At 44.0% G+C, this 12,013-nt stretch overlaps 1 protein-coding gene across 1 annotated transcript in view; it reads right to left on the bottom strand.

The window, feature by feature from the left end:
* Positions 1–12,013, bottom strand: part of gabbr2 (gamma-aminobutyric acid (GABA) B receptor, 2) — a 395,696-nt gene that overhangs the window by 262,194 nt on the left and 121,489 nt on the right. The window contains exon 2 of the mRNA XM_042295213.1: positions 6,575–6,712. Coding sequence (XP_042151147.1) covers positions 6,575–6,712 — 138 coding nt within the window. The remainder of the gene's footprint in view (positions 1–6,574; positions 6,713–12,013) is intronic.

The raw sequence follows: 12,013 nt of genomic DNA on the forward strand, positions 1-12,013 counted from the left end.
TCTCTCTCTCTTCCCCCTCCCTCCCTCCCTCTCCTCTCTTTCTCTTTTCTCCCCCCACCCTCTCTGTCTCTCTCTTCCCCCTCCCTCCCTCCCTCTCCTTCTCTTTCTCTTCCCCCCACCCTCTCTGTCTTTCTCTCTCCCCCTCCTCTCTCTCTCCTTCTCTTTCAATTTCTGCCCCCCACTTTATCTGTCTCTTTCATCTTCCCCCTCCCTCTCTCCTTCTCTTTCTCACCCCCCCCACCCTCTCTGTCTCTCCCCCTCCCTCTCTCTCCTTCTCTTTCTCTTCCCCCACCCTCTCTGTCTTTCTCTCTCCCCCTCCCTCTCTCTCCTTCTCTTTCTCTTTCTCTGCCCCCCACCCTATCTGTCTCTTTCTCTTCCCCCTCCCTCTCTCTCCTTCTCTTTCTCTCTTTCTCTCTCCCCCTCCCTCCTCTCCTCTCTTTCTCTGCCCCCCCCACCCTCTCTGTCTTTCTCTCTCCCCCTCTCCTCTCTCTCCTTCTCTTTCTCTTCCCCCCCCACCCTCTCTGTCTTTCTCTCTCCCCCTCCCTCCCTCTCTCTCCTTCTCTTTCTCTTCCCCCCACCCTCTCTGTCTTTCTCTCTCCCCCTCCCTCCCTCTCTTTCCTTCTCTTTCTCTTCCCCCCCACCCTTTCTGTCTTTCTCTCTCCCCCTCCCTCCCTCTCTCTCCTTCTCTTTCTCTTCCCCCACCCTCTCTGTCTTTCTCTCTCCCCCTCCCTCCCTCTCTCTCCTTCTCTTTCTCTTCCCCCACCCTTTCTGTCTTTCTCTCCCCCTCCCTCTCTCTCCTTCTCTTTCTCTTCCCTCTCTCTCTCTATCTCTCTCTCTCTCTCTCTCTCTCTCTATCTCTCTCTCTCTATCTCTCTCTCTCAATACAATCAAAAGGGCTTTACTGGCATGGGAAACATTTTTACATTACCAAAGCAAGTGAAATAAACAATAAAAAATTAACAGTAAATATTACACTCACAAACGTTTCAAATGTAATATTATGGCTATATATAGTGTAGCCTTTTGCCTTTTGTAACAAAGTACAAAAGGCAAAAAAGATATACATAAATATGGGTTGTATTTCCAATGGTGTTTGTTCTTCACTGGTTGCCCTTTTCTTGTGGCAACACAGGTCACAAATCATGCTGCTGTGATGGCACACTGGTATTTGTGATGGCATACTGGTAAGTAGATATGGGAGTTGATCAAAATTGGATTTGCTGTCAAATTATTTGTGGGTCTCTTTAATCCAAGGGAAATATGTGTCTCTAATATGGTCATACATTTGGCAGGAGGTTAGGAAGTGCAGCTCGGTTTCCACCTCATTTTGTGGGCAGTGTGCACATAGCCTGTCTTCTCTTGAGAGCCAGGTCTGCCTACAGCAGCCTCTCTCAATAGCAAGACTATGCTCACTGAGTCTGTACATAGTCAAAGCTATCCTTAATTTTGGGTCAGTCACAGTGGTCAGGTATTCTGCCACTGTGTACTCTCTATTTAGGGCCAAATAGCATTGTAGTTAGTTCTGTTTTATTGTTCATTCTTTCCAATGTTCCAAGTAATTATCTTTTTTTTTATGATGGTTGGGTGTTGCTGTCTTGGGGCTCTGTGGGATCTGTTTGTGAACAGAGCATCAGGACCAGCTTGCTTAGTGAACTCTTCTCCAGGTTCATCTCTCTGTAGGTGATGGCTTTGTTATGGAAGGTTTGGGAATCACTTCCTTTTAGGTGGTTGTAGAATTTAACGTCTCTTTTCTGGATTTGGATAATTAGTGGGTATCGTCCTAATTCTGCTCTACATGCATTATTTAGTGTTTTACATTCTACACAGAGGATATTTTTGCAGAATCTGCATGCAGAGTTTCAATTTGGTGTTTGTCCCATTTTGTGAATTATTGGTTGGTGAGTGGATACCAGACCTCACATCCATAAAGAGAAAGGGGTTCTATAACTGATTCAAGTATTTGTAGCCAGATTCTAATTGATATGTCGAATTGTATGTTCTTTTTGATGGCGTAGAATGCCCTTCTTGCCTGTGGCGCTGATGTTTAGGCCGAGGTATGTATAGTTTTTTGTGTGCTCTAGGGCAACGGTATCTAGATGAAATTTGTATTTGTGATCCTGGCAACTGGACATTTACTGTCAGGGCCCATGTCTGGCAGAATCTGTGCAGAATATATACATGCTGCTGTAGGCCCTCCTTGGTTGGGGACAGAAGCACCAGATCATCAGCAAAATGTAGACATTTGACTTCAGATTCTAGTAGGGTGAGGCAGGGTGCTGCAGCCTGTTCTAGTGCATCCCGGTCTCACCCTACAGCCCTGAGGAAAGAAAAGTGTGTGTTTATTTGAAGCGCAAACATATTGTTTTTGTCTCTCTCTCTCTCTCTCTCTCTCTCTCTCTCTCTCTCTTACTCCTGTCCTCTCCCCTCTCTCTCTCTCTCTCTTCCTCCCCCTCTCTCTCTATCGCTTCCTCTCTCTTTATCTCCCTCTCCCTCTCTCTTTCTCTCTCTTTATCTCCCTCTCCCTCCTTTCCCTCTCTCTTTATCTCCCTCTCCCTCTTCCCCCCCCCTCTCTCTCTCTCAGCCAATGCTCAAAGCTTGCTGTCCTCCGTCTATCTCTCCATCCCTCGTTTACCATCTGTCTATTTGCCCTCGTAGCATTCTTATCTTCCATTTCATTTGCTTTTGCAGTCATTTTCATCACCACATAGCTTACTGTACTCTACACAGCACTGCTATAAAGAGTAATTGGTGCTTAGCAGAGAGGATGAGCCTGTATCTTCAACAATACCATGAGACGTGAGCCACAATCAGGATGTGAGTGAGAGAGCTGCTTGAGGATCAGTAGTTTTATAAATTCAATGGCAGATGGGGCCGGCAAACTGATCATGGTTCTGCAACATTGCAAGTATGTGTGTGTGTGGGGGGGCACTTCCTTGATTAAAAATCTATTTTTACAAATATGTAAATGAATATACTGTATAATGAAACATTTCTCAGGAATTGTTGTCCAGTGAAGTTGCTAATAGACACTGTCTAAATACTGTCTAACTGTCTCTGCTTTTTATATGGAAATGACAGTTTTTTCTTTTCATTTAGGGCAGCACATTAGAAGCCATGGAAAAAAATGCATTTTTTCCAATAAAATGCCTCAATTCAAAAGCCGGGTTACAACAATTCACTCAATCATGCATTTCCCCTCAAATGTCTCGAATTCCCTTTATCCATGATAATAGCAACAATCAATATGTTTCCATGCCTATATAGTATCCCAGAAAACTTCCCACACATATTATTCCTCGCTTCCTCTCTCCTCACAGAATTCTTATGAGGCTGATACATATAGATCAGACATGGAAAGTAATGCACCTCCCACTGGCTGCTGACGTCAGGGCCCAATGCACTGGCCTACGTCTGCAGCTTGGAGCCAGGCAGCCTCCTGCAGCCCTGCCCTGTTCCTGGCACAGGGTCTGCTTCCATCCACTGGGAGACAGATGAAAGTCAATGGGCCCAGAGAGGGAGATGGAGAGAGAGGCATATAGCTAGCCTAGTGCAATCTGGATCTGCAAAGAAACCAGAGTAGAACATAGTGGTACTGTAAATTATCCAAAAGCAGTTTGAGTTTCATCAGTGAGTCAAGCCGATTAACTGCACCTCCTATGAAGGTCCAGGGATTTGGAATTGAAAATGGAAGTCCTTGAATAGTATGGTTTTGGGGTACATTTAATTTAGCGGTTCATTTGGAGTCTTTGCCAATCCGACTGCAATTACATTCTCAAACACAAAGGTTTTGAATCAGTGAACTTTAAAGACAAGAGTCGGCCTCTAATGACTAAATGAAGGGGACACTAGTTAGGTCCAAGATGACTTTGTCATCTTTCTGATGTTAGAAAACAACACGTCCGCACAGCATACTACCACCCCCAGGCCAGTGGAGGAGTGAAATGCTTCAATCAGACCTTGAAGAATGGCCTTAGAGTACACCTTGTCAAAGGGTGTACGTTCACCAAGGCCCTCTTCCACAGAGATGACTGTACTCAACCACCACTACACTTCCTCACCATTAATTGACAGTATCTCACCATAATGACAGCTCTTCAAGGCTTGGAAAAAAGTCACTGACTTTTCAGGGCTCAATTTTAACAAGCATAACTCAATGGTAAATCTAAGAGCTGGCGGTAGCGCTATAGGTTCAGGGGTGTGTCAGAAATCCTTTTTGCTATTTACACAACAAAAAATGATCGACGCAGTGCTGTCAGTGACACAAAGGGGCTGGGTTTTGATGAATAGAGAGGCTTGGCCTCTCACTGGCCAATCAGAAGGTGCTCCATGGCTAAATATGTAGTTGCTTCCAGTTGTGTATTTACGGTCTTTTATGTATTGCTTGGAATCAACTCCAATTCCAAATGTTAGTCCATTCTAGTTTGTTAAATAGCTTACAGAAACGAATTAAGAAAATGTAGACCTATCCTATCTATGCTAAATACGTTTCCTTGAACCTGTTTGCAGTCCACATTGTTCTAAGTAATTGCATGGCTTCATTGTGGAAATATATAGGCCTACATAGCATGCACACTGATATAGAGGCTAGGTCTACTGTAAATTACAACATGGCTAAGCATGGACATGCTAAACAATGTTAATAAACAAGATTCAATGAATTATTGATAAGGCCTAAGAAGAGTGAATAATTCTAGTCAAATTCTAACCAAAATGAAACAACAAGTACTTTTAAATAGTCTAAATAGACTTACAGGCACCATAATTGCTCCCTGTGGGCAAATCATATTAAAACAATGATGCAGGAGGGTTTTACGCACATCCAGACGTTTCACAGTAGCTGGACAAAGGTCCAATATAAAGAGAAAGGGAGAATGTCCACTCACCGTTATACTGCTCCCAAATATAATGTTTTATGAACATATTTCAACCATCTTACAGATCACACTGCCTACAATACACAGATAAAAAGGGAATGTCAGCTCACTGTTTTGCTACCGTGATTAAAATGTATTTCCAAGCCGTGTCAAGAGCCAACCCCCTTTATCGACGGTCTTGACTAGCCTACTTTATCGACGGTCTTGACTAGCCTACTTTATCGACGGTCTTGACTAGCCTACTTTATCGACGGTCTTGACTAGCCTACTTTATCGACGGTCTTGACTAGCCTACTTTATCGACGGTCTTGACTAGCCTACTTTATCGACGGTCTTGACTAGCCTACTTTATCAACGGTCTTGACTAGCCTACTTTATCGACGGTCTTGACTAGCCTACTTTATCGATGGTCTTGACTAGCCTACTTTATCGACGGTCTTGACTAGCCTACTTTATCAACGGTCTTGACTAGCCTACTTTATCGACGGTCTTGACTAGCCTACTTTATCGACGGTCTTGACTAGCCTACTTTATCGACGGTCTTGACTAGCCTACTTTATCGACGGTCTTGACTAGCCTACTTTATCGACGGTCTTGACTAGCCTACTTTATCGGCGGTCTTGACTAGCCTACTTTATCGACGGTCTTGACTAGCCTACTTTATCGACGGTCTTGACTAGCCTACTTTATCGACGGTCTTGACTAGCCTACTTGATTGCATTGGGCAGGAAAAAACAGCCTTCATTGAGAGGAGGGGAGACTATGCTTGGTTTTTATCAAATAAAACGAAAAAGCATTCGTTTTTATGTTTCTTAATACGAAGTATACAGGCACCAGAAGCATATTACTCTAGTCCCATGTTCACATGGACAGTGTGCATCACGGCTGGATATGCTGAGTTTCCGCTGTCAAAATTAATTCCATAACCAACCATGTTACTGCTAAAACCAGCTTTTTGTAGATCTTAAATATCCCCACCAGTGTTGCCTGAAATTAGCACTTTGAATCATGTTTTTAAGGACACACCTCAAATGTTTCAGCCCTTCCCATCTGTGCGCAAGCAAGCTGATATAAGACAGGTAAATGAAAAGCCCTTCCCAACAGTGCAGAGAGAGAAAAAACATGATAACATGAGAAACAAACTAGTGCATTCCTCCCTATGTACTGCACTAGTTTGACCAGGGTCCATAGGGCTATTCAGGGTAAGGGTGCCATTTGCGGCACAGCTTTGATATTTCCTGTTTTCTTCCGTCTCTGAGTTTATTAAATGGATAAGGATCGTCCCGGATTAAAGACTTACCAATTAGACATTTCCCCTGGTGAGGTTAATGAAGGATTAAGCCATGATTTAGGACCTCTCAGAGACCCCAGCCCAGACCCCATCTACAGAACCATAAGACTATGGGCTCAGCCAATAACAAACGTACAAATTACTCAATTAGCAAACTTGCATGTCCTGTCACTGTGGTTCCAACCTCAAACCCACACACACATACAATTTGCACATGCACGGGTACGCACGGACACACACACACACGCACACTTATCCTAATAACTCAAAACTCGCATTTGTCCCATCTCACATCATATCAAGAGGGAACCCCACCAAAGCTAAATAGAAAGACAACTCCCAAAAAGAGGTCGAATCCAGCTGGAACAGACCAACCTATCCTCCTCATAACAACCAGACTTGGTCCTACCTGCACCAGGTTCCACCCCTCCAGTGACTCAGCGATGATGGATGTGACAGAAGGACACACCCCTCCGAAGATCATCAGGTGTTTGGGTCCGTAGCATATGGCGTCGAAGAAGGCCCTCAATCCCTTGGCGTTGTCACACTGCATAGGGACAGATAGGAGGTTTGGCAGAGAGAGAGAGAGAGAGAGAGAGAGAGAGAGAGAGAGAGAGAGAGAGAGAGAGAGAGAGAGAGAGAGAGAGAGATTAAAAGCTGCATTACATTTTTCTAGACTATTTTGGGCTGGGAAGTGGCTGGCATGCAACATTGAAAGCACATATTTAATTGTGCTCTGTACTGCACACCTCTTACTGTAGCACAGTAGTATGGGCCTATTCCCTATAGGGCTCAAAGGGGCTCTGATCTAATGAAGTGCCTTACATAGGGACTAGGGTGTCACCTGGACCTCACCTTTGGAGGTTGAGGGGAAAGTTTTCATTTGGAAAGGACAGAATTATGTGAGGCACACACAGACAGACTATGTTAGCTATATACAGAAGCCTAAACATACACTACAAATACATGTGCCTCCTATAGATATGCAATGCATACCTGTAAGTCCAAGTGTAGCACTTAAATACATTGTTATGCAATATGTGAGTAGAAATCTGAAATACAATAGTAATAAACAAAACATGGCGTGATGTGATATCTCGAAATGATGTGTGAGAGAGAGGGGGAAGAGAGAGGGGGAGAGGGGGAAGAGAGAGGGGGAGAGAGAGGGGGAGAGGGGGGAGAGAGAGGGGGAGAGAGAGGGGGAGAGGGGGAAGAGAGAGGGGGAGAGAGAGGGGGAGAGGGGGAAGAGAGAGAGAGGGGGAAGAGAGAGGGGGAGAGGGAGAGAGAGATGAGAGGGGGGAAGAGAGAGGGGGAGAGGGAGAGAGAGATGAGAGGGGGAAGAGAGAGGGGGAGAGGGAGAGAGAGATGAGAGGGGGAAGAGAGAGGGGAGAGAGAGAGGGCGAGAGGGGGAAGAGAGAGGGGGAGAGAGAGGGGGAGAGGGGGAGAGAGAGGGGGAGAGGGGGAAAGAGAGAGGGGGAAGAGAGAGGGGGGAGAGGGAGAGAGAGGGGGAGAGAGGGGGAGAGGGAGAGAGAGATGAGAGGGGGAAGAGAGAGGGGGAGAGGGAGAGAGAGATGAGAGGGGGAAAGAGAGAGGGGGAGAGGGAGAGAGAGATGAGAGGGGGAAGAGAGAGGGGGAGAGGGAGAGAGAGATGAGAGGGAGAGGGGGAAGAGAGAGGGGGAGAGGGAGAGAGAGATGAGAGGGAGAGGGGGAAGAGAGAGGGGGGAGAGGGAGAGAGAGATGAGAGGGAGAGAGAGGGGGAGGGAGAGGGGGAGAGGGAGAGAGATTAGAGGGAGAGGGGGAAGAGAGAGGGGGAAGAGAGAGAGAGAGATGAGAGGGAGAGAGAGGGGGAGAGGGAGAGAGAGATGAGAGAGAGAGGGGGAGGGAGAGAGAGATGCGAGGGAGAGAGGGGGAGAGGGAGAGAGAGATGAGAGGGAGAGGGGGGAAGAGAGAGGGGGAGAGGGAGAGAGAGATGAGAGGGAGAGGGGGAAGAGAGAGGGAGAGAGAGATGAGAGGGAGAGGGGGAAGAGAGAGGGGGAGAGGGAGAAAGAGATGAGAGGGAGAGGGGGAAGAGAGAGGGAGGAGAGGGAGAGAGAGATGAGAGGGAGAGGGGGAGAGGGAGAGAGAGGGGGAGAGGGTGAGCGAGATGAGAGGGAGAGAGAAAGAGGGGGAGAGGGAGAGAGAGATGAGACAGAGAGATATGAGAGGCAGAGAGAGGGGGAGAGGAAGAAGAAAGAGAGAGGGGGGAGAGGGAGAGAGATAAGAGGGAGAGAGAGAGATGAGAGGGAGAGAGACGATCCCACTGCTGCTACTGCAGAATGCAGCCATCACCATGGCAACGGTCTTGGCTCTGTAGAACTGCGGGAGGGAGATGAGAACAGGGGTAGAAAGAAAGAGAGAGAGAGAGAACGGGGAGAGAGAGAGCGAGGGAAACAAATGGAATAGCTCTATTGATTGCTATGTGAGCTCCCTAACTAGTTTTGCTGTGATTTTCTGAGTTTGTAATGATATTCCTATCACTTCTTGCCCCTATTATTACCAGTCAATTCAGGATGTTCTCCTGTGTGTATATAGAGTCGGAGGCAATGTCCACCTTGATGCAGTGAAGCTACACTTTTGAGGTGGTTTCACCTTGTTAAGATCATGTAAGATCATGTAGGTCTGAATTAGATGTTCTTCCAAGACGGTGTTGTGCGACTCAGTGGCAGGGACGAGAAATCGAACAGAGGACCTCAATGGAAATAAGCCTCAAATCAAATCAAATCAAATGTTATTTGTCACATACACATGGTTAGCAGATGTTAATGCGAGTGTAGCGAAATGCTTGTGCTTCTAGTTCCGACAATGCAGTAATAACCAACAAGTAATCTAACTAACAATTCCAAAACTACTGTCTTATACACAGTGTAAGGGGATAAAGAATATGTACATAAGGATATATGAATGAGTGATGGTACAGAGCAGCATAGTCAAGATACAGTAGCTGATGTATCTTGCCTTCGGCCTTTATTGTGTTTTCATTCTCGATAATTTTTGTAATTATGTTTCTGGCAGCATTATGGGTATAGGTTCTCTCTTGCAACACAGCTCCAGTTACTGATTTCATTTTCAAATAGCTTGGAGTGTCGACTTCCTAATTTTTGTACAGTATATTGACTGTTGTTAAATGACAACAATATCGATTGATTAATTTTGGGTTAAAAAAATGTGTACAGTTTAAATTTCCAAAAAACCTGATGTATCTTCCTCCGCCTCCTGTATAAATTAAACATAATAATCCCATGACCAGTGCTCCACAAGGCACACGTGTGCATACACTGGTACATCGTACAGAGCCTTCAGAATGCATTCATACCCCTGGACTTATTCTATATGCTCTTGTGTTACACAGCATGAATTCAAAAATGATTCAATGTAAAAAAAAAATCTCACCCATCTACACACAATACTCAATAATGGAAGAGTGAAAACATGTTTTTTGACATTTTTGCAAATGTATTGAAAATCAAATACAGAAATATCTCATTCACATACAGTGTCAGTCAAAAGTTTGGACACATCTACTCATTAAAGCATCTTTCTTTTTGACTATTTTCTACATTGTAGAATAATAGTGAAGAATTCAAAACTATGAAATAACACATATGGAATCATGTGGTAACCAAAAAAGTGTTAAATAAATGTAAACATATTTATATTTGAGATTGTTCAAAGTAGCCACCCTGTGCCTTGATGACAGCTTTGCACACTCTTGGCATTGAATTAATTAGACTGTTAGCACCAAGGCGGTGTGCCCTAGTAGGACTTTCGCTGTGTGCAGCTCACCCTCCACTATCAGCTCAAACATAAATATCACTGTCATGTCTACTTCTGATAAGCCGCTCAGTAAAACAATCAGCAAAACAATCAAGAATCCCAGAAAAGTGCTAAAAATAGCCCACATTATCTTCTTCGGGCTAGGAGGCAGTATTCGGAAGTTTGGATGAATGAGGTGCCCAAAGTAAACTGCCTGTTACTCAGGCCCAGAAGCTACGATATGCATATAATTGGTAGTATTGGGCACTCTAAAGTTTCCAAAACTGTTAAAATAATGTCTGTGAGTACAACAGAACTGATATGGCAGGTGAAAACCCGAGGACAATCTGTCCAGAATTTTTTTTTTCAGCTCACCTCTGATTACAATGGCTGGGATTGGGAATATAAAAGGAAGTCCTCCCAGATTGCAGTTCCTAGGGCTTCCAATAGATGTCACCCGTCTTTAGAAAGAGTTTCAGGCTTGTTTTTTGAAAAATGAGCTAGAATTTGTAGTTTTTCTAAGTGGCTCCCATTTTGGCTGTTGTCTTTGTAGCGTGGTTTAAATGATGTATGACACTTGTATTTTCATGAATGTTTAATATTATGATTTCTGTCATTTGAATTAGGCGCTCTGCCTTTTCAACGGATGTTGGCCAGGTGGGACCGTAGTGTCCCAATGATCCGTAAGATTAACATATGTAGCATAAGAAACAAGGTTAATGAAATTGCTAACTTGCTAGTAACAGAGGACATTCATATACTGACTATCTCTGAAACCCACTTAGATAATACCTTTGATGATATACTGGTTATACATGGTTATACAAGCAATACATGGTTATAATATCTACAGAAAAGACAGAAATACCAAAGGGGGCGGTGTTGCAGTCTATATTCAGAGCTACATTCCAGTAAAGCTTGGAGAGGATCTAATGTCAAATACAGTTTAAGTAATATGTCTACAGATTCATCTGCCCATTCTTATAGGAAGTAGCTATAGACAACCAAGTGCTAACAATCAGTATCTGGATAATATGTGTGAAATGCTTGATAATGTATATGATATCAACAGAGAGTTATATTTTCATGGGTGACCTAAATATCGACTGGCTTTCATTAAGCTGCCCACCCACTGTAACCAGTTCCTGCAACCTGGTTCAGGTTGTCAGTCAATCTACCAGGGTATTTACAAACAGCACAGGAATGAAATAATCAACATGTATTGATCACATCTTTACTAACGCTGAAGAAATTTGCTGTAAAGCAGTATGCAAATCCATTGGATGTAGTGATGACAATATAGTAGTCATATCTAGGAAAACCAAAGTTCCAAAGGCTGGACCTAATATAGTGTATAAGAAGTACTGTCCTACAAGAGGCTTTGTAATGATTCCTATGTTGATGATGTAAAGACTATTTGCTGGTCTGTGGCGTGTAATGAGGGGCAACCAGATGCTGCACTTGACACATTTATGAAATTGCTTACTCCTGTTACTAATAAGCATGCACCATAAAGAAAAGGACTGTAAAAACTGTTAAATCTGCATGGACTGATGAGGCATTTAAAAATGTTATGGTTGAGTGGGGTGGGACAAAAGGAATGGCAAATATGTCTGGCTACATAACCAATTGGCAAACCTATGGCAAACCTATTGCAAACATATTGCAAACCTATGGCAAACCTATTGCAAACCTATGGCAAACCTATGGCAAACCTATTGCAAATTGAGAAATCATGTCATGTCAGAAATCATATGGCAAATATGTCTGGCTACACAACCAATTGGCAAACCTATGGCAAACCTATGGCAAACCTATTGCAAACCTATTGCAACCCTATGGCAAACCTATTGCAAACCTATTGCAACCCTATGGCAAACCTATGGCAAACCTATGGCAAACCTATTGCAAACCTATGGCAAACCTATTGCAAACTTATTGCAAACCTATTGCAAACCTATGGCAAACCTATTGCAAACCTATGGCAAACCTATTGCAAACTTATTGCAAACCTATGGCAAACCTATTGCAAACCTATTGCAAACCTATTGCAAAT

This window comes from Oncorhynchus tshawytscha, linkage group LG13 (assembly GCF_018296145.1).
Source record: "Oncorhynchus tshawytscha isolate Ot180627B linkage group LG13, Otsh_v2.0, whole genome shotgun sequence".
NCBI classification, from domain to species: domain Eukaryota; kingdom Metazoa; phylum Chordata; class Actinopteri; order Salmoniformes; family Salmonidae; genus Oncorhynchus; species Oncorhynchus tshawytscha.